The 23,912-nt window shown below is 34.1% G+C and overlaps 1 protein-coding gene across 5 annotated transcripts in view; it reads right to left on the reverse strand.

Moving 5' to 3' along the window:
* Positions 1-23,912, reverse strand: part of SLC4A7 (solute carrier family 4 member 7) — a 110,903-nt gene that overhangs the window by 37,099 nt on the left and 49,892 nt on the right. For 3 of the 5 annotated variants that reach the window (XM_040636882.1, XM_040636883.1, XM_040636881.1), the window contains exons 4-12: positions 22,338-22,476; positions 21,611-21,771; positions 20,254-20,442; positions 12,151-12,266; positions 10,074-10,231; positions 8,559-8,646; positions 7,824-7,970; positions 3,872-3,981; positions 1,566-1,740 (exon numbers count right to left, since the gene is read on the reverse strand). In XM_040636882.1, coding sequence (XP_040492816.1) covers positions 1,566-1,740; positions 3,872-3,981; positions 7,824-7,970; positions 8,559-8,646; positions 10,074-10,231; positions 12,151-12,266; positions 20,254-20,442; positions 21,611-21,771; positions 22,338-22,476 — 1,283 coding nt within the window. Of the gene's footprint in view, positions 1-1,565; positions 1,741-3,871; positions 3,982-7,823; positions 7,971-8,558; positions 8,647-10,073; positions 10,232-12,150; positions 12,267-17,399; positions 17,766-20,253; positions 20,443-21,610; positions 21,772-22,337; positions 22,477-23,912 lie in introns of all 5 variants that reach the window. The other 2 variants (XM_040636885.1, XM_040636884.1) reach the window with 2 other exon arrangements.

Consider the following 23,912-nt stretch of genomic DNA (forward strand, 5'->3'; position numbering starts at 1 on the left):
CTCTTTAGTCACTATAAATTCTCTCCCTCATTAACCTCATCTACTCCCAACCTTTATTTTTCCTCCTTACCACTCCACAAACTCTGGAACCGTACCTCCTACCTGAGGCTCCAATAAAGCACCTGAAAACAAATGCATCATCTCTGTATCACCTTCCTCCGTAATGCTCCTGATTTCTCTATTTCTGGTACTTCGGCTGCCACAGCTCTTCCTTGATCTCACTCATGTGTCGCACAGCACACCATGACGTATTACCTATGTATACACTGTCTTATCTTTTTCTCTTAGGTTAGGATCCTTGAGGACAGAAGACACATGCTCATCTTACACCTGTCTATATTCCTCCGATGCCTAAAGCACTACCACATGCACGTGGTATTAAGTAGCAGGATGAGAAGGGCAGGCAGTGCAAGACAGTCCAAAAGCAAGCAGCATTTCCACGATGGTAACAGATAAGCCACATCTCCAGGGGGACCAGCAGAGTTACATTTACAGTTTGAGACAGCACATAAAAGCACCTTACTAAAAATAGATTCCCTTGATACAATGATTGCAGAATAAGGTAAAAGAATCTAAAAAATCAAAAATAAATTGAGTTTCAAAGGAAATTTCAGTTGGTTAAGTTTGTCTCATGTTCAGCTCATGAAGTACTTTAAGTGAATAATTATCATTACTTAGCTTTTGGTTATTTTTTAAACCTTTTCTCTGTAAAAAATGAATTTCCTCCCAAGAGTAAATATAATTAAATAAAATACATTCAAGAATTACAAATCATCTTATTTAAATGGCATTAAAATATATGTAAACAACCAAAAAAAAGTCTTTCAAGATTTTACAAAGCACTGGATACTCTGTTACCACGCCTCCCACAGCCCCTTATACATCATTACCAAGAACAAAAAATCATAAAAACTTTCATTTTAGTCATATCAAAATATGGATGCAGTTTTCAGTTATACTTTCTAATTAAAACGTTATCTACCTTATACAAATTTAATAACAGCAAAATAAACGACACTAAAAATCTACCATTCGTCTACAACTTCCAAAGTCTAGTTGTTGAGTCAGGGCCTACCCACCAGGGCCGATGAGTTAATATTAATCACATGGCTCTAACTAATCCTATGATACCTTACAGGATATCAAGTAGCACCATTGATAAATTCCCCCACCCAGGACCCACCCAGCATCGGTTCAATTTGTCTCCCACCACCAACCCTTCCCCACTCCCCACAACAAAGACAATAAAAGCCTTTTACTCAATTTATAAAACCATTCATCCAGCAAGCCAGGATAAACTTTTTTTTTCTTTTCTTTTTTTTCTTCTCTTTTTCTTTTCTTTTTCTTTTTTTTTTTCTTTTTACCTCAACTGTGCATCTTCTCCTGCTCAAATGGCTTCCCCATGTTTTCCATAGCAATTACCTTTGGGGGAAGTCTGCTTTGGGACAGGTTAATCATGCTGTGGGTAGACTCTTCAAATAAAAGTATGAATAGTGAGACAAATGCATACAGACACTTGCCTCTGAAGAGCTAAGAGCCTGGCCACTACCAATCTTTGTACTCACTATTCTGCCTTCTGTAGCTTCTCCAAGCAGCCCTCCAAAAGTGATTACAGGAGACATACAGGCACAGTATAGGAAAAGAATCGAGGCCAGGCACTGTAGACTTAATGCATCCTTGAAGTCACTCAAGAAAAAAGGTGTTTTCCTTTTGATGTCAAGTATCAAACCACCAAAAAGCCTAAATAGGTGAGATGAAACTCGTCAAACTGTACACTAGAGGATTCTAGCTAGTTCAAACTAAAACTATGGGCTACATAAAACTGCTGCTGCCTAGTGTTTCGTCAAAAAAAATTAATATCCCATTTAAATCATGATATAAATTATAGAAGATACACTCATTTAGTCTAATCTACTGATAGAGGAAAGACAGATCTCATTAAGTTAAAAGACACATAAACATCTGTATTTTATGGACTATATATTGAGAAGACTGCAGGCAAATGATTTTATATGAGTAAATGTAATTTCAGACACAAATGTACAAGAAAATATACAATAAAAATAAATAAGACCTAAGACTCCATTCAGGAAAATGTGCATTACCAATTCTATCAATTATTATCTACATTATAAATCTTAAAGTGTCAGAAATATCAGGAAGGCAATTATAATATAATTCGTAAGTCCCCAAATACTCATTAATATGAATATACTATGTTGTGCTTAGACTCAGTCAGCAATGATTTAAATAATTTAATGACTTTTAAAATTAGTACTTCAATTACATAAATATTTCTTGTCCAATAGAAAAGCCTAAAAACTACTCCAGTGCATTTAATTTACTAAATATGTACTTAAGCTCATGCGCATATTAATAAAACTAAGAGGTTTTAATTAGGAAACTTAAAATCTATATTTGCACATCAAGGCCGTATCATTTCAATTTTTTTCTTTTTAATCAGACTCTTGGATACATCTAACATAAGCTCTGGGAGGGGTAGGGACTTTTTCTTGTTCACTGCCTTTATCACCAGTGTCTAGAACACTGTCTAAGACAAAGTAGGTACTCAGTAAATACTAGTAACAAATCAATAATTCAAAAAAGTTTCATGACTCATAAAACATACAATCACTCTATAGAAAATACTGTTGAAACTACACCAAAAAGTTAATCTTGTGCTTTAAAATGCTTTGGATGTTTCAAGATTTACCATTCTACCTTTTTTTAAAGTTAACACTGAAATAAATACCAAACACACATTGACAAGTTTAAGTTACTCCATAAATAATCTGACAGCAAGGGAAATCAACTTGCAATAAAAAAGGTGCCAATGATAATCTAGAAAATGAAACTGCCTCATCAAGTCAACAACTGATTAATAGTTTACAGAGGCTCTCTTGTGAAATCAATGGGAGCCTGACTTGGTATTTCTCAGTCACTAAGAAATAGCACTAACAGCTAGTATTAGACCACCACCTTTTGCACCAGGGCAGTCTTATTCTCTATGACAGTCACAGAGACTATAACATATTAGGCAATGAATAAACTGTGAGTTTATCTAAATTTTATATTCAGTATGCCACCTGTTATTTTTCTTCTATATAGTATTCTTTAGTCATGTCATCGATACCCCTAATAATATGTCTGTATAAAATAACCCAATTTGCTAAACAAATATTTAAGATTCAAAATCTATTCCGTTCACAGCAACCACCAGTGGATAACAGTATCAATATCCACATGCTTTACTACAGTACGGAAATACTGTAACATTTCTCTACTTCTACAAAATATTTTAAGACAATATTTCTATATTTATACAAAAATTAACATCTTCAACAGTTTTTCTAACTAGGTTTCTAGAGCTCATTACCATGATTTAATTATGCTTCACCATCTAATTTTATATTATCTCATGATATAATGCTCATTTAAGAGTTTTAATTTCAGTCACACACACAAAAAATATCCGTTACAATTCCTCTCGTTCCCATAATTCTCTATCTTCATATGGAGAATTTTAATAGCACTCCATACCTTCTTCAAGAACCTTCTGTATAGGTAATGTAAATTATCCTATATACTATGTAACTGCTTGATATTCCTAATGTCTGATCCAAAAATTATTTCACTTTAAATTAAAGCCAAACACAAAATCCAAGTATATACTAGTAAAATTATTTTAAAATGCATAATTTTCCTTAATATCATACACTTACAAAATAATGCACTTTTTAAAAAAAACACTATAGAAGATTAACTTCCATACATTTCAAAAAAAAAAAAAAAAAGACTGTTTCTGCCTTCTTCATCAAATCAACCCTTAGTCCCCCAAAAGCTCCCACACTGAAACTGTATTTGTACCCACCGTCCAGTCCTCTGGAGCTCAGGCCCAGCATGATGATCGGCCTCTTTAGGAGTATCACCCCCCGAGCTGGGGGCAGATCCATTGGGAAATACAGGAATCTTTCTCTTTTCCTGCATTTTACAAAAAACATATTTTCAGAATTCTGTTTTAAAAGAGCTAAGAGGGTACCCTTGAATTAGAGGGAACAGGAGATCTTATACTGATTATATAACTAATCAGTGCTCCTAGAAAAAATGCTTCCTAATATAAACTTCCACTTTAAATAAATTGCACTTTAGAATACTGCCTAATATTTGTCTCTATTAGTATTTTAAGCTTATGATTGGCTTTTTGTATTTTGTATTCTAATATCATATATTCTAATACCAAAAATAAAACACATTCATACACACCATTTCAAATTATGAATCAGCAATAGGAAAATATCCAATAAAACGTCTCTCCAACCAGAATATTTAAAATATTGTTCATGCTAACTAATGAAAAGTATACTTTACATTAATAAAAAAAAGTAAATGCCATTTTTCTTTTACCATAAGTAGTATAAGAGTTATCTGTTAAACACATTTTCATAAAAATAAATTTCCCATTAAATTTTATTACTAATTCAAGATTCTCATGATAAAGGATGTCCCCGCTCCCCCCCTCCACTTGAAGATAAAGGAGCTACCTTTTAATTTGTTTCTTCCAGAGGTCAAATGTTGTATGTGACACAGGAAGCAAGAGGAAAGGAGACAGAAAGAGAAAGGAGAGAGAGAAAGGTAGGGGAGGGGTGTTCATCCCAGGATATCCCCTGGGTCAAAAGCTCTGGGTGAACTACAAACTTACACTACTTGGTTCACATGTTCAATATTTATAGAGTAGCAAGACTTCTCTAAAATCATAAGATTACCATGTGAAAGTATAAGAACTAAAACTAACTTATATCTTAGCTCAAAGGGGAAAGAGAGAACAATATTATAGAATTACTAAAAAAAAAAATAGAAAATATTACATATCACAATCTATGGAATACGGCAAAAGCATCATTCAAGAAAATTAAGCACTTATATTAAGAAAAACAAAAAGATAAAAATGAATGAATTAAATACCTAACTCAGGAAATGTGAAAACAAAATTGTTTTGTGAAGTGAATGGAATGAAATAAAACAGCTAAAAGCAGAAACTGAGTCACAAAGCAAAACACTTTTTAAAAAAAGGGAAACTGAAATAAGTTGTAAAAGCTGCTCTATTTGAAAAAATATGATAAACCATTAGCTAATACTCAGCAAAAGATACGCCAAGGAGGCAACTTCAAACTGAGGGAAATTTTCTAGACACACACACACACAAACACACACACACTATACTGTACAACACTATGCAAATAAGTTAAAAAAAACCTTGATGAAACGGGTAATACATGAAGAATACATAACTTCCCAAAATTGACACCAGAAAAACAGGAAATAGGTAATTTTCTAGGAAAACTTAATACTGACCCCGGAAGAAAGAGAAAGCGCACACAAGCCAATCACCACAGAAGAAATAAGCACCTTGCTGAAGCCCACCATACAACCAAAGACTCAGGTTCAGAAAATTTTACAAAGGACTTCTTCCAAACTTTTAGAACCAAATCATTCCAAGCCATTTAAGGTTTTAAAAGCACAAGGAAAAGAAAATTTACAAATTTGCTTTTATGAAACAAATATAACAAAGATATCAAAGTGTGAAGACAACACAAAACACTACAGACCAATCTACTTATACTGATGTGAACAACTCAAATAAAATATTAGACAGAGACAACCAGCATTCTGAAGCTGAATCAGGGCTTACCCTATCAACACAAGAGTGTTTTCATATTATATAATCCATTAGTATGGTTAACCACAAATAATCGATAAAATTCATATGAACATCTCCAGAGATGCTAACAAGGCATTTGAAAAAATTTAACATCTACTTATATTAAAAACTTCAATGAAACAAAAATTAGGATACTTTCTTAGCATGATGAAAACATACATTTTGGCCCCCAATGTCAGTGACATAATGAGAGAAACACTAAGGACACGGACTACAGTTCAGAACAAATTAAGAAATGCCCATTTAGGAGAGCCTAGATGGCTCAATCAGTTAAGCTCTGGGTTTTGGCTCAGGTCATGGTCTCAGTGTCGTGAAATCAAGCAGAGTCTGCTTGAGATTTTCTCTCTCCCTCTCCTGCTGCCCCTCCCCAACTCTGCTCACATGCACATATGAGTGTTCTCTGTCTCTCCATAAATAAATTTAAAAAAAGAAAAGAAAAGAAATGCCCATTTAAAGTCAACTACCACTTAACATTACTAGAGTTTCAGTCAGTACAATTAGACAACAGAAAATGTATTAGAGCTGAAGAATGAGAAAAGAAGGGATGAAAATATCTTACTGCAGATGATATGACCAAAAAACTATTACATACAATGAAAGAACTAAGGGAGGAGGATAAAAAAGAAATATATAGTAACAAACAGCCTTCATATATAAAAGTAACAAACTGATGATATAATGGAACAGAACCCTCATTTACAATAGAGACAGTAAAGACAAAATGCTTAGGAATACACTCACCAAGAAGTGGGTAAAGCATAGATAAGGAGAACTTTATTGCATTCCTTAAGGACACAAGAACTAACTTGAAATAGGAAAACAAGTGGGGGAAAACATACCATGTTCTTGAATGATTCAATGTGACAAAGATGTCAATTCTCCCTCAGTTCATTTACAAATTTCTCTGCCATCACAATTTTTGAAAAATCAGGTTTTATTTCTGGAAATTAAAAGCTGATTTTAAAGCTTACATAGAAAAATAAATATGAAAAGACAGCCAAGAAAATTCAGAAAAGCAAGAGTAATAGACAGGGAATCTAGACCTAGTGGATACTAAAATATGCTAAAAGCCTCAGAAATTAAAGTGTGGGATTGGTCCATGAATAGACAGCCCAATGGAAAAGAAATTCCAAAAACAGACCTGAATGCAAATGGAAATTTAGAAAATGTAAGGTAGCAACATTTCACACTTGACTTTTTAATAAACTGGGACAAAAAGGCAGCAATTTAGATAAAAGACAAAGCTGGATGCATACTCCACATAATACACCATAATAAATTCCAAAGGATCAACAAATGATTTCAATGTTAAGAAAAGGTATGGGGAGGGGCGGGGATGAAATAACCAGGAATATTCAACCTCAGTAATTACATAAATGTAAATTAAAATCACTTTAAAATACCTGACATAGTAGGATAAAGATATCTAGCAGACTGACAAGTATCTGAAAGTCTGACAACACACTGTTAGTGAAGCTATAGGGAAAGAGGCAGTCGTCACTGTGGGAGTCCAGAACAGTGCAACCCAGTAAGAAGGGATTCTGGTAATATCTACCAAAATTGTAAGTAAGTTCCCATGTGAGCCAGCAATCCTATTTCTGGGAATCCACCTTACAGATACACCTGCACAAGACTAAATTAGCATATCGATATTGTGATACGCTTTGTAAAAGCAAAAGACTGAGCCCAGGAATAGCACAAACTACAGGCTATCCATAAGTGACACATAACAAAACTGTGAGAAAATAAATATTTCTCTGATATCTTATGATCAAATCTCCAGGATATACTACCCTGAAAAAAGCAAGGTGCAGAACAGTACGGGTAGTATGTTAACTTCTGGTAAGAAAGAGGAAGAAATAGGACTATATTCATATTTCCTTGTACTGAATGAAAATTAGAAGGACACAAGCTAGTAACAAATGGTCCTCTCACAGGAGGTGGGTATAGGGGTAAGAGGGTAAATGGAATATGGCAGGGGTGCACCTTCTCTGAGGGTACCTTTTTATATATAGTTTCGATTTTTGAACCATAAAAATATATAACCTATTCAAAAATATTTTAACTAAGGAAAAGTAATTCATAGAATTGTGTGGATTCTTACCTGAGAAGGAACACTTTTTGGTGGCTCTATGCGTATAGAAGGATCCCACTCTCCTGGAGGTAGGACAGTTACTTGATCTAAAAATTCATCAATTCCAGATAAGAGGTCATTTCTGTCTTTTGCTTTATAGGCTACATCATGAAAAATCTACAAAAAAAAAAAAATGAGTAAAAGGATCTTAAAGCTGAAAGAAAATTCTACACATAGTAAATCCACCTTAGATACTATAAATAAGTCTAACACCTGATTACGAAGCTCTGCCCCAAAGAGAGACAGAAGTCCTGGTCAATACAGGCCATGTTCAGTGAAAAGGTTCAAAAAAGGAAGAGAGAAATTATGGAGAAAAAAAAGCAGGAAGGGGGAAAAGACGAAATCCTCAACAAAACCCAAAGAAATGATATCCTGAAATCCACCATGGAGAAAATTTCAAAATTTCAAGGTGGTCAATAATTTCAAATATGGGGGGTGAAAAAACACCAAAAAGCATCCACTGATCTTGACAGAAAGGTCTTAAAGATCTTACCAAAGGCAAATGGCTGAAGAGAGAGTAAGATAAAACAGTACAGACAGCAAGGACAATTTCGTAAGCTTCACTATGAAAAAAAAAGAAAACTATAATATGTATGTTTCACAATCAGTGTCTGCTTGAAAAGGATTTGAAATTCCACTTCTAAGAAATTTTATAATATGATATACTTCATAATCAGTATCTACCTCGCGGGGTATTTTAATTACCTCATCTGTCATGAGAGTGGCTATTGATCTTCCAATTTCATGGTACTGTGGTGCCTTGCCTGCCGGACCCAGTAACAGAAACAAAAACCTAAAGAAACATTAAAATACACAGACTTAAATATAAACAACATGCACAGAAAGATCTAGGCAATCATAAAGAAATCATTCAAATGTAAACACAGAAACAACATTCAGACCTCTTTTCCACCCCCACACCAATCCCTGAGAAAAAGATGACATTCTACTCATAGTAAACCAGACCACAAAACTAAGCAAGGCATTCATAATTATAATTAACTTTCTACCAAGTTATTGCTCCCCATCTTCTTTAGGGTAAAAAAGTAATTAAATAACTGTTTCACATTAAAAGTTCCCATTTTCTTTACCCTTTTAGAATCTGAATAAACCATTTTACCTAATCAGTATTGATGGAAAAGATAAATTAGTAAATAAAGGAAACACCAATCTCATTAAATACTTACAAGGAAGGTTTGCCTAATAAAATAGTTCAGAGTGTACACAAAAATATTCACAATCCCCCAAACTATGGTCTGGATAAAGACTCTACTGTGATAAATAAGGAACTATGGAAGGAAAAAGAACGGTTTTATTTATAACTCCACAAATTTAACATCAAACCTCATATTATTTTATTTTTTTAATTTATTTCTAAACGACTAAATAAGTAGTTAACTTCGTACTAAGTTATATCCTCATTAACATTACAGTAAGATATTAATATTCACACCCAAATCAGAAGTATTCATCTTCTTGTTTTATGAGAATTTAAGTGTGCATCTATGGAATTATTTTTCTCACTTATCTTAATACTACACCATTAATGTAACTCAGGAAAACATACTAAAAATAGGCACATATACTCCAAGTTGCAATTAATTCTTCATCTTTACTATTATAAAAATAATTTTTTTAGTATTCTTAAAATTATTCTTATTTACAATTAAGTTTATACAGTCAATAGCTAACAGATTATCCTTTATAACACAACTTGCTAATTCTTATGAATATTACTCCATTTATTTTTTACTTACATATATTGAACAGAAAGTTTTGGTCAGGTAAGAACAAAGCATTTTGCCTAATTCAGAGGCATTTTAATTTTATTACATTTAAACCCTATGAAATAATCATATCCTCAGTACATAATTGAAGCTTAGAAAATTTAAGTCAGGCTTGACTCTCCCAGAAAAAGTGGCCCAGCAAGGATTCAACTCCATTCTGACTCCACAGAACATAATATGACTAAAATGATGCACCATCTTTTAAACCAAAGCTCCTAAAACACCCAACCTCTTATAAAGGTACAAATGCTAAGTTTTGTTTTAAAGGATGCTTTCTTTTTGTTTTAATTCCAGAAAGAAAGAAACTCTTTTATGCTCTACTAGTCAAAGCATTCAGTGCACTGACAATATTAACAATGCTCCTTCTCATCAATAGATAAAATTTTTTTAATTTTGGGCATGCTGAGAATGTTAACCGGAACTAAGTCTTTACCTCGTAGGAACAGGGACCTCAGTCAACCCTGAGAGGAGAACGGCAGGAGCCAGTCTCACAAATGCAATGATAGGTCTTTCCAAAAAATCTACTTCTCCCACCAGAACATTGGATGCCTCGGCTCCCGAAGGAATTTTTCTCATGAAATTCATATCAACCTATTGACAAATAAATAATAATTAAATCAAATTAGCATGGTATTTATAAGTCTATTTAGAGGGAAAGAGGAAAGAAAAACTGCTTGTAAGCTACTATTTGCTAATCAAAACCGGTGATCTAATGGATGTAAAAACACCAAAATTCTCACGCATATGAAGAATGGAGTAGACAAATACAAAAAAAAGCAAGCAAAACACATCTATCAAACAATGCTCCCAACCGTTTTCTCTTTACTATTTCAGAGATCTAAATTACCGAACATACAAACTAGAGAAAATTTTCAGTGACTATAGCGCTATTCATTAAGAACTATTCAAGACAAAAATATATTCACAAACTAACAATGGTTCATGAAATTATACACAGTGCTAACAATTATTCGTTCCATGATTATTTTTGTTTAATGTTAGAAATGAATTAGCCCCTTTATATTTTACATATATTTTTATAAGTCCTTTTTATTTAAAGAGCTCTGTGTATTCCCTGGTATTTTCATTAGGTTGCAAAAAATTGTTATTTTTATTTAAAACTAAAGTAAATAGCCATCATTGGCACAGACGTAGGATGTAGTGCTATAAAATCAAATTTAGTAGTCTGTGTATAATTACAAAGAAAAGGTTATAAACATAATATCAAAGTATGGGAACTTCATTTATATGCAGTTTCACACAAGTCACTAAACAACCACTTACAGGGCTATCTATTAACAATAAAACCAGCACTTACAGCGGGCCTCTTGAGTCCCACACCCAGTGTGCCACAACTACAGTGCCAGGAGGCAGACTCCTGCCCAACAGGAGACAAGGAGGTGTACACAAGGATAGGCCAAGTAAACAAAAGTGAAACTGTGACAGAGGAACAAAAGTAAACGGCATCTGCCATGTCTAGAGGAGATCTATAATGTCAAGTACAGTTATCCATTTAACAAGAATAAGCTGCAGTATGGTACCTGAACACTTTCCACTCATCTGAAATAACAGAAGTACCAAGAAAAATATGGTCAAGTTAAAATAGAAGAATTAAAAATACTTTTATAATTTTAGAGCAAGAAGCTCCAGCAAAGCTATACTGCAAATCATTTACACTCCTTTTCTGTAAAATGCGATTTATAGATTTTATACCATAAAAGGCTTAAGAAAAAGGAATCTTACTTGAAATAGTGACATTTAATGACAAGTCTTAAATTGGATACGTTAAAATAGAGTCTCGTACAGCAAACTAATACCACCAAAAAGTTACAAGAGCCACACAGAATCCACTATTCAGAAGTAGTACTCATAAAGTATGCTTTAAATTCAATTGCAATTTGAACTTAAGAGTTTTTTATCCAGTTCTTTTGAAATTTCAAAGTTTTCTATTTTTATTTCACCCAAATACTCATCTACCAAAATAAAAGGCCACAGTTGAGACTGGTGAGTTGTGTTTAAATCCATGCCTTTACCTACCCATGGGGAAACACCGATATGTTTCCCAGAGACAGTCCAGAAAGTACTGACACCGTAAGACAGTAATTCTGGGATCTTATTACAGCCAAGAAAAGGCTGAATCACCAGTGCTGTAACATCACTCCCAGAATTAATCTTTCTGGTGGTAGTAGCTCCAGAACAAATGACTGTAATTCAAAAGGTACTGAAGTTTCATGATATCTATGGGTAGGTATAGACGGAAATACCATATTATTCACATATTCTTTTGTCAAAATTCCTGAAACTAGTAAGATATAAAGATATTCAAATGCTCTTAGACTGTTACCTTTCTCATAATTTCTGACCTTAAATTATATATCACAAGTACCACATGCAAGCTTGTAAGCACCAATCTATTAAAAAATTATTATGATCAGTGCTAATAAAGTCACATTGCTAGTGATTTTCTCAGTAAGAATGATGATGAAAATTACAGCAAATGACAGAATTACCTTGCTGAAGTCAACAGTACTATTTTCTCTGCTTCCTCCACCTCCATTACCTTTAATTTCTCCACTTTTACTATTGTCCAAGTTTCCAGGTGCAGACTGTGGAGAGGCCAAAATACCTGTATTTAAGAACCAAAATATTCCAAATTAATAAGGAGAAAATTCACTTTGTAAACTGACTCTGCTCATCCTGAAAGTGGTAATTTATTAAAAGCAAATGTGCAAGGTTAAAAAAAAAAAAAAAGTGCCAGGTGTTAGTATCATACCAGCAAGACTAGAATGACATTTTAAGCAATAATGAAGCTGTATATTTTAACATGTAAAATAATATAATTGGAATTTACGAACACAGTGGCCTTTTGCAAAAGGAAGGGAAAAGAGTGAGTAGGTGAAGAACATAGAAGATGGAAGACCTGAGTCTGATTACACCACTACAAATACTCAGGGAATGCACTTTCAATGCATATAACACACATGCCAGCTGCAGAGCTTAATGATGCCAAACTACACTTGGCATACTTACGTCAGTAACAATATTTATTTTCTGATAAACCCTAAATGCAACTCAGAAAATCCAAGAGCTCCATCAACTAACTGTAGGTTAAATTTATCATAATCTTCCATCATAAGATTCCTCAAGAATTTCATTTCTCTTGGGTAGTATTTATGTGCTGCCTACGGCCATTATTCCTAAGAGGTACAACTTGAAAATATAATAGCAATGTGTTTACAATATAAATACAAAGAGCATTTTATAATCAAACACATCTGTGTTGAAATAAGCACTCTCTGCCACTTTGCAGCCATGTGACTTTAACTCACTCAACCTAAAAGACTCAGACAAACCTGTAAAATTAGCTTGTTTAGATAACAAATGATAGATATACGTTCTATCGTTAGTATGCTCATTTCAAGTGACATTCAGCAGCAATATTTCACAATAAAATAACCTAAAAATAACCTGTAGCCTGTGACCAATTGTTATCACTATGAAGTTTGCAAAAAGTTCAAGTCTCAATGTTTATAAAGTACCTAACACAGATTTCTACCATTAAATGTATCTCATTTTTTCAAAACACCCAGGATATTCTAGTTCAAGAATATAGATTACTATTGCCCCAAACACTGAGCATAAGAGAAAAAGTGCGAGGCTGAACTACAACAAACTTGACTTTGAGTTTTAACTCTGCCACTCACAACAGTCTAGCTACCTACAGAAATTCAATTAAGCAGTTTGTGCCTAAATTCTATAAACTTTAAAGTTAATACTGGTAAAGTTCCTGAATTTTAAGCACATCAGATATATCTGATGCATCAGAGGGAATTTTCCTTTTTCTAGAACACAGTATAACTAATAACTGAAACTAAGTCATTTGGGTTTACTGCTTAAACTCAATGACCAAAGACCTTTGTGATAGTCCCTTCTCTTGTTAAATACCTAAAACAGGATGTTACCATGACCCAAAAACCTAAGTATAAAAAACATATGTAAACTGTTGGGGTGGCCGGCTGGCTTGGTCAGCGGAGCATGCAACTCCTGATCTTGGAGTTGTGGGTTCGAGCTCCACACTGGGTTTGGATTACTTAAAAATAAAATCGGGGCGCCTGGGTGGCACAGCAGTTAAGCGTCTGCCTTCGGCTCAGGGCGTGATCCTGGCGTTGCGGGATCGAGCCCCACATCAGGCTCCTCTGCTATGAGCCTGCTTCTTCCTCTCCCACTCCCCCTGCTTGTGTTCCCTCTCTCGCTGTCTCTATCTCTGTCGAATAAATAAATAAAATCTTTAAAAAAATAAAAAAATAAATAAAATCATAATTAAAAAAAAAAAGCATACACAAACTACCTAGCTACATGCTCTGGAAGCATTAAACAATTCTGAAATAAAAACTATGTGCTAAAACTTATCTCATTTCTCACCACCTTAGCTTAGCAGAGCAGTTACTATGATTCATCTTCTTTGACCTTTCTCTCTAAACTTCCAGAATAGTCCATTCCTTTATTAAAATAATTGCCCAAGTGGTGGGGGGAGAAGGCCAACCAGTATTTTTCAGTGGCTTCCACTGACTTCCACACAAGAAAATGAAGAATATCATTAAGGCCTTGGTGTCAACTGCAAGTGACCATCAATACATCTTTTTCTAACTACTAAATGTATTCAATCCGCAGATGTATAACCAAAAGAATACAAACGTAATTTCCCAGAACAGCCTCAGCCACCAAACTTTGGAGAAAAGAGTAGAATGAAGACTATGGGGGAAATGTAAGGACATAGTGGGAGTTGGAAGAAGAAATGATGTGGAGATTCAATACTGATAAAGTTAGAGTAGGACCTGAAGTCGTTTGGCTAACCTGGTCATCCTAAACCTATTAGAACTGGCATGTGAAGTACTCATGAGAGTTTTTCACCATTATCTTCTTTATGTAGTCCTTCCCAATCTCAGCTAAGTTAAAGCTGTTTCTCTATCAGTAAAGGAAGTGTCCCTGCTTGTACAATAAATCACTAGTGCTCAGAATGAAATGAGTAAATTCCCCAAAATTAAAACTATCATTAGCACAGATAACTCAGAAAGACTGCAATTCTTTAAGAAAAAACAATATGTATATATAAAATCAATACTGGGATTTAAAACTCATATTTTGGTGAATATATTGTTTTACCCTTAAAACTTTTTTCACAATAGCATATCTAACGAGAGAAAGATAAATCAAAGATATCAGAGTCTTCTGCCACTAGAAGTTCGAAAATAGAAGGAGTCAGAGCAGTGGTACACAAAGAGAAGTTTCTGTCCCCCAAGAGACATCTGGCAATATGGAGGGACATTTTTGATTGTCACAACTAGGGAGTGCTAGTGAACAGAGGCCAGGGATGCTATCAAACATCCTACAATGCACAGGACAGTCCCTTATGACAAAGACGTGTCCAGCCCAAAATGTCAATAGTGCCAAGGTTGAAAAACAGGGAATAAGAAGATAGTTACAAATACCAAAACTAAGCTTAACTCTTGTACATGTAATTATTCTCCAAAACATAATAGGAAACACCACTTTCTTTTTTACTATGGGTATGCACAAATCATGATCCCATGACACAAAATCTGTGTGTCTATAGATCTATGGCATTAGTCTCTCCAAAACGATGCTAAGGCCACTTTCCTCCTGTAACATAACATCAGACTTCAAGGAAACTCAACCAGAGTTTCTAGGTGCTTTAAGCACCAAAGGTAATTAAATCAGGGAATAACATATAGCTGTTCCTATTATTTTAATTGCATACCGTCTATAGAGGTGTTCTTAAACAGTAATTATGGGTTTTTTCTTGTCTTTAGAAATTCCCTCTCTTCCCTTCATTCTAATTTTTTTTCTTTAAATCTTATGGCATACTTATGGCAGAGGAAAAAAAAAAAAGCTTAATATGGTTCTTCAATTTTCAGTTAATCGCTACTTTTATCTCCTTAACAACATGGCCTAACAAGCTACTATGAACCCGTATGTCATCTCCTAGTTCCTATATAAAATTTATAATCCCTCATAGAAACTGGTAAAACAAGAAATGTTCAGTATTACTGCTAGATGTAAGTAAAAGCAAATGCAAAGAATTAACTTTAAAATCAATTTTGTTCAAGGAAAAACAGTCTTGCTGGTTCTTTTTAATTAAGACTGTTGATTATTTCTGAGCAAATAATTCTAGGTATTTCTTTCTTTTTGTTCAGTTACCTCATTACTAGACTACCTATTTTCCACGAGGTACTAAAATCTACAATGAAGTATGATACTGTAGATTTAGATCTGAGTTCAATTCCTTGCTCTGGTCATTTATGGCATGATCTTAATAAGTCTTAGTTTTCTTCACTTGTAAAACAGGGATAACATGAACCTCATCAAACTGTTAGAAGAATTATAAATCTATTCGAGTAATACCACTGCATGTGGAACAAACTATAAAACAATGGAAGCTATAGCTATGATCACAGTTAATGTTACAACAATTTAGCCACCAGATTTCCATTTTTTACTTCTTAAAGTATGTATTTTTTTGGCAACTACAATGAGCCTTGATTAAATATACTTGTTATGTTTGGAGAAATTCAATACAGAGAAGGAGAAGTCTGTCATGTAGTGGTAGGACCATGAGGATTTTGTCAGAGGACTTAGGCTATCACTTACCAGCTGAACGGTCCAGGGAGAAGTTATCTAACCTCCCTGAGTTTCTGAAAATGGGTGTATCCACTAACTCACACAAATTCTTATACACATTATATAGGCTATTACATTAAACGTAGGCTAGGAATGAAGTGTTACATGTTATCAGTATTATGAAGAAATGTAATAATACTTTTATGATTAAAACCACTAGCTCGCTTTTGTATGTCACACTGATGCTTAGCTGTCAGTAAAAAACAGTCCCTAAAGAATACTTCTTTATATGAATTGGGTGGAAGGATATACATGTTTAAATGTACATATAACTAATATATTATGAACAACCAAAATTACAGTATATGACCCTCAGATGAATTATTAAACCTTCTACCCACTAAGAAATAATTTTTCTAATTCACAGACAAAAATATATCCTTGCCACAACTCTAGGATCTCTGGTCTTGAAAATTTCAAGGTCAATTTGGATTAAAGGTAGATATGGCATTAAATAGAGGATAACTAAAGTCTATCCCATAATGTAATACTAGTCTTAAAATCATGATATTCCAGATAGCCATTACAGAACTTTGATCTTCTCAGAGACAAAAGGAGGAAAAGAACGTTCGATCCTATTTGTATTAGGAAAGTTAAAATATACTGCATTTTTTGGACAAAAGTACCAAATAGTAGCTGAAAGGCACATCACCTCATTGTAATTTATGTCCAATACGTGTTCATTCATACTATGAATGAAATGCACAAGAAGAAAAGCCAGCATTTTTTTTAAATCATGGAAAATTAAAAGATTACTTATAAAAATTTCTGTGGTTTTCCAAACCATTCAAATGCCTTGACCTGTAAAATCTCAGTGAAAATTTTTGAAAGGGCTTTAAATTATGTGTGGGCCTCTTTGTAGTCTTTCTCTAATTTAAAAATGTTTAGTACTTCTGTTCTTTTATACAATATACTATAAAGGAAAAAAAAACCATGCAGAAGTCAAAATAAATTATAAGCATTATCTACATATGCTGCTAAAGCTCTGTGCTGAAAGGCATTCCAAATGCAAGTGATCCAGAGGCAGAAAGCACCACACATGGAGGATTGGAATAGTTGCCTGGAGTCATGTCAACATTTTCCTCATTCTTCTGCTCCTGGCCTCTCAGTGCTTCTAAGTCTTCCTCGGGCGGCTGAATGACTACTGTGGGAATATCGTCCCTGGCAGGTGAGACCAGTAGTTCTGGGGCCTGAAGCTGACTCTGGTGGGAACTTCTGGAAGTCAGGCGACTGACGCTAGGGCTGGAAGGAGGGCTGTTTTGAGGGGTGGGTACTGGGGTTGTACACCTTGAGCCTGCAGGGCTTCCAGCTCTTGAAGAAGGAAGAAGATGACTGAGAAGAGATAAAGGCGATTCTCCTCTCAATGAAAGGTTTGAGGCAGACAGACCTGTTCGCAAAGAGTGGCGGGAGGCTGAAAGGCCTTCCCCTGAGATAAAACAAATAAATGAAAAATGATGAAATTCACTGCAGAAGGCAAACAGACACACACACACAAAATCAATTTACAATATAAACTGCAAGCTTTAAAGCCCAAAATTTCAAATTCATGCTATCAGAGTTAGCATGGCAATCAGATGTTTAAATGTTAGAAAGGCACTGAAAAGTTGCTTAAATTATACTTAGTTCCCTGAAGGTGTATCCAGAAAACAAAACAGAAAATAAAAAAACAATGCAAATGATAGATGGTGGGGGGCAATTTTCGGTTAGTAATTAAAATATCCAATAATGTGGCTTTTTAAAAAAACAATGCATTGATATTGTAAATTTGATAAACAATAAACAGCAAATGAGAATGTAATATAAAAATAATCTAAGAAAAAATACCCTAAACAAAACTTACAAGCACAGATAGCTTATATTTAGTGTATTTTTCCTACACTATACCAAACTGCTACAGATAATTCTCTCTTACAAGAAAAGTCTACATCATCTAATAATTCCTAACTTAAAATTGATATCAAATCTTTACAATTAGTCAATAGAGCATGACTTACTGGTAGCGTTTTCAAGTAAAATTTTAAAACATGAGGCAAGTTATAGGAATTTCTTTTAAAAAGAAAAACATAGTGTCAATTTGAAAGGATATTCTTCAGCTCTCTACAGATATTAATAAACATCCTAAAATATGCACCCATTTCTAATACAGCAGATAAAATTAAATATATACAATCTAATTTTAGCTCGATAAAGTATTTCTCACCAACAATGGCAATAACGAAGTAAAAGTCTAGCATATTTCAAAAAGTCGTGTATATTTATATTTCAAACACCTGGTATTCTTAGAAGTGTAGCTTAATGGAATAACATTGATTTTAAGAAAAATAGGAGAACTATGACAGTCAATCCCATATGATCTAAGTTATCAAAGCCACATGCTCAAGAGATCCCAGAAATATTAAAAAATGAACCTCAGTTCATTCACCATTTAGTTAAAACTAAAGCTATATGCAGAAAAACTGTTAATTACAACTATAATACAACAAAATAACATGCCCATGCTAACATGGCATTTAAAAGGAAACAGCCATTGTCTTATGATTAAAAGGAAGCAAGTGACAATCAGGGAATCATCAGGAACCACTCCACATAAAGAATAAAGATGTAAAGGGTCTCTCTGAGTAAACGACCTCATTTCAGGAAAGCTGAGAATATGAAATACATAAAGATGAAAAAGATGTAAAACATGACACCAGTGGCTTGATTTTAAATTGAACTTAGGTCCATAAGAGATTTCTTTTATTCTTAAGGTTACTTAAATACACAAAGGCATCATTTTAAACAGATTAAAAAGAGTTTTAATGGTCAAATGCTCAGGAGAAAATGGACTTAAATATGTCACACTGAGCTGCAAAAGATTACTGTCCACTTTAGATATATTAAACCCCATCCCATCACCAATGGCTGTTTGTTTGTAGAATACTTAAAAGCCATACTATTATTGCAGGGACAAAGAAGATGAACAGAAAGACATGATGGCCCATGATCTAATCCTTGAGTAATAGTAGCAGCTAGAGGCGAGAAGGACCCTCAGAAGCAACGCGCCAGCCCTTTGTACCTAGATTTTGCAGAGTCACTGTCATCAGAGCTCTCTTTGAGAGCCAAAACAGAACTCCAGTGAGGTGTTCTTCTTCTTTAAGAAGAGAAAAGGCAAAGCCTCCAAGTGTGCCTGCCTTAAAACAGTGATGGAGGTAAATGGCTACAAAAACATGGTATCCCCACATAAGCCACCAGGTCCCATATAATCCAGGCTAGACCGTGAGAGTGGAGAGCTGGAAAATGTGGGTCTGTGCCATTCTCAATGGTTTGACAGACATCAAGGAGGTCATCCTCAGCTTAAGAACAAACCATCCATAAAAACCTGACATAAAATGTATAAATAAAGGGCAATCAAATCATCAAACCAACTCAAGAACACTTATTTAAGCTTAGCAAATAAAGCATATTCGGGAAACAAAAAAATCACTATGAAAAATCTAATATAGATAATAAAGGGTCAAATCCAAGACTTAGAATTCTAAAAAAGATTAAACTTACAGATCATAATTTATGCCTCCTTAATTATTCAAATATTCTTGACAAAAACAAAAAAGCAAGAAGAAGTAATTCAGGATTGGCTATAGTGGTACTAAACATACTTAAATGTGCCATTACAACAGAGTGCATACTTAATTTTTTCATCTGAATGATTTCTACAGATAAACTGTCATGTTATAAAGAATGATATTTTAGAAATGATATTTTTAAATACAAAAATAACATTATTATTTTTTTTAAAAAGAATAAAAGAGGTAATAAAATGACCTATAGAATTATCTGGAAAAAATATCTTTCTGCCCCCAAATGCTAATTGTAATATACTGGAATGCTGTTAGAGTAGAAGTGTTAGCAAAATTGGATGCCACAACTTATCTCACCATTCCTTTCAAGCAAGTGAGGGTCAGAATGTTTCTTGCCTATATCTGCAAAAGATCGAACAAGTGGAATCCGACTAGTGAATCTTTTCTCATTCTGATGATGATGTCTCTTCAGAAGAGCTTCTCTGACATTCTCTCTTATGGACTCATCCAACTGGCCAGAGGCTATCATGTTGTCCAATACCATATCTATTGAAAGAAAACAACAGCCGTTTTTATTAAATGAAAGAATACTTGGATGACTAGAACATAAACCATAACTGTACATGAAACCTTACTGAAAAATAAGATCTTTAAATAGTTCTCTAGAACATACTATTCTCTTCTGATAGTGAATAATGTATGCATAAAGATAAATATGTACTGAGGGGAGGTGGGTGAGGATGGAGTAACTGGGTGATGGCATTAAGGAGGGCACTTGATGTAACGAGCGCTGGGTGTTATATGCAACTGACAAATCACTACATTCTACCCCTGAAAGTAATAATACACTATACGTTAACTAACTTGAATTTAAGTGGGGGGAAAAAAAAGAGAAAAGAAAAAAGATAAATATGAACATTATCTAAGAAAAATAAACAAGTTACATGGAGACTCCTTATTTTTTATAAGTACTGTTATTTATAGAGGCCACTGTTCTACACTAATAGCCTTCCTATAGTTGAAAGTGCTTTCCTGATACGGACACAATAAATTCTATTAAACTCGATATATTCAATAATATTGGCTTCCTAAGAAGTGAAGGTATTTTCTTGCCTCGCTTCATATTTTTTGTCAAAGCTATAGATGAGTATTGGACTCCATTCAATAATTAACTATTTACTGAGAACCTATTATATGTAGGGAATATAGAATTTAACTAAGCAGATCAAGTTTCTGCCCTCAATCTTTCAGAGGTAGAAAAACCAATGAGCAAATGAAAGGATAAACTATGATGAAGTAATAAATTCTAGGAAGATGAATGTATCAGGCGTGAAGGAGGTACAGGTAATGGAGAGATTGATGTAATGCCATATGATACATTATTGTAGTGATTGGACTATTTTTAACCTATAAAATACATATAAATATTTTAAAACAGTGCCACTAATTTGAGATGAAGAGTCAAGCTTTCAAACCAATGAGATTCCTCTGAGAGAAAACTGAAATCAACCTAACAGGTAAACTGTAACATTAACACAACTATAGACTATCATACAAAGGGACATTGGATTAGAAGACATCACATTGTAAATAATTAAAATATTACATTGTGTTATGCAATAATTGTAAAGCCAAAGTAAATGTCTGCTAATACCATTCAGGAAATCTGTATTTCAGTACAAATTAAATATTAAAAAAGCCTAATTGCTATAACCTGCTATTTCATCTAGAGTGCTTGCTCTCATGTCCAGCATCACTGTTCCATTTAGGATACAACTTCTTAGTTCAAAAAGACTGTGCAAAGAGAGAGTTGCCACGTAAGGTTTACTCCATCGGTCACCACCATCTTCAACATCCTCTTCAAATTTCAGCCATCTGAAATGTGTAACACATAAAAATATTCTGTAAATAATGAAGATTTCATTTGCTTATTTCAATATGGTAAACATACACTTGTTCTTTTAAAGAAAAACAAAGATCACTACGACCAAAACAAAAATTGTCTACAAATTCATTTTTACAAATCAAGCTAATGGTCCACAGTATCTACACTCACAAGTTACAACCTCTGCAGTTCCTCATTCTGTTCTAGCTATCACAATAAGTCTACAAAGACACACTACGGAACTTCATGGTTTCCACTGCTAATCCTCTTTTAAACTGAAAATATGCAGCAGGACCTTGATTTTTGAAATTTATTTCTGTAATTAAAGAATTAAAATGTACAATTAACATAATTCATTCTATGCTATGTTAAAGTGGTAAGGATTACTTAAGAAAATGGATCTTGAAAATAAAGAGATAAACTAAAGCTGTAGCTTCCAGACTAGAGGAAATTCTCTCCTCACTATTTTAAAGCACCCGAAAATAATTCATTATATCTACAACACAAGAAAAAAATCAAGAATAGCCAACTTAATCCTGAGACTCAGTATTATTACCTGGCAGTTTCTTTCCATTCATACTCTTCTCCATCTCTGTAACACAGTTCATCCATTTCCGTAAAGAGATCATGCGGAATGTGCTCTTCATCATCATCTTCAGTACCAAGAATGAACTGAACTCTTTGGGATGGTGTATCTTGACAAAAGAATTTAAATACACTCAAAAACTGATGCAATTCATTCAAAGATAAACTTAGTTTGTAAGTGAGATGCTTTTGTTATAAATAAATATAGTCCATCAAAATTCTTTTATTAAAATACTGTAAATCTGGAAGAAAACAAGGACCAACAATCCAGAAATAAAGAGTATCACAAAGAGATCACCTCCACAGGCAAAAAAGAAAAATTATATGTTAAAAATAAACAAGTGAAGGGTGCCTGGCTAGCTCAGTCAATAGAGTATGTGACTCTTGATCTCGGGGTTATAAATTTGAGCTCCCCATACTGAGTGCAGAGATTACTTAAAAATAAAATCTTTAAAAAAAATAAAAATAAATGAAACTAACCTGTAAAAACAAATAAATCTATGCAACATCCGAAAACATGGAACAGTATACTCAAAGATAGGACTTTTTTCTCACTAAAAATGTAAGAAAATGTTGGACAAAACAGAAATTTTAAACATATTTAATTAATATGTAGCTAAGTTCAAAAATGAAAAAGGAAAATCTCCCAAGTTCCAAAAAATGATGAGAAAAAGCAAAGTGAGGGGTATACAGAAACTGGCTTTTTATACTATCACAGAGAAGCAAAACTCTATCAGCTAAGGTTAGGGAGTCAGGACAAGTCACTGTTATGAAACAGATACCCCACACATGGCTTTTGAATTTAAACTACCTACCCAGTACAGGGTCCCTAGAAAAATTAGTATAAACTCTAGTCCAAGACAGTTGAAAGTCCTAGGATAAGCAAACAACAAGCATCAACTGAAAGCAAAATCAAATCCCATGACGCGAAGTCAAACTCAAAATCTACACCAAAGTAAACAGACCTACAGGCACTTGCAGATGCAACAAACAGGTTAAGGAGTGGATTAGAATAATTAATAAAGGAAAAGACAAGGATGCCTGGGTGGCTCAGTCGGTTAAGCAACTGCCTACAACTCAGGTCGTGATCCCAGGATCCTGGGATGGAGTCCCACATCAGGGTCCTTGCTCAGAGGGGAGCCTGCTTCTCCCTCTGCCTCCGCCCCTCACCCCTGCTTGTGCTCGCCCTCTCTTTCTCTCTCTCTGGCAAATAAATTAAAAAGAATTTTAAAAAATAATAATAATAAAATAAAGGAAAAGACATCTGAAGAAATCGGACTGCATCAATGACAAATAAGAAGATGGAAAACTAAAGGTTCAGAGACATAAAGAACAAACTAAGAAAATCAAATAGGAAAAACTTCACAAAGAAGAAAATACGGACTAGGGGCAGAAGCAATAAAAAGCGAATTTGAAAATTTTCCAGTATGTATATAACATAGGTCTTCATATTAAAGGACTACCCTGAGACCCACGCAGGACAAACTAAAACATACTGTGACTGAACTTCCTGATGTTTTAAACCTTTCAAAATTTGGGTCTTGCA

The sequence above is a fragment of the Ursus maritimus genome, unplaced genomic scaffold (genome assembly GCF_017311325.1).
Source record: "Ursus maritimus isolate PB19 unplaced genomic scaffold, ASM1731132v1 scaffold_20, whole genome shotgun sequence".
Lineage (NCBI taxonomy): Eukaryota > Metazoa > Chordata > Mammalia > Carnivora > Ursidae > Ursus > Ursus maritimus.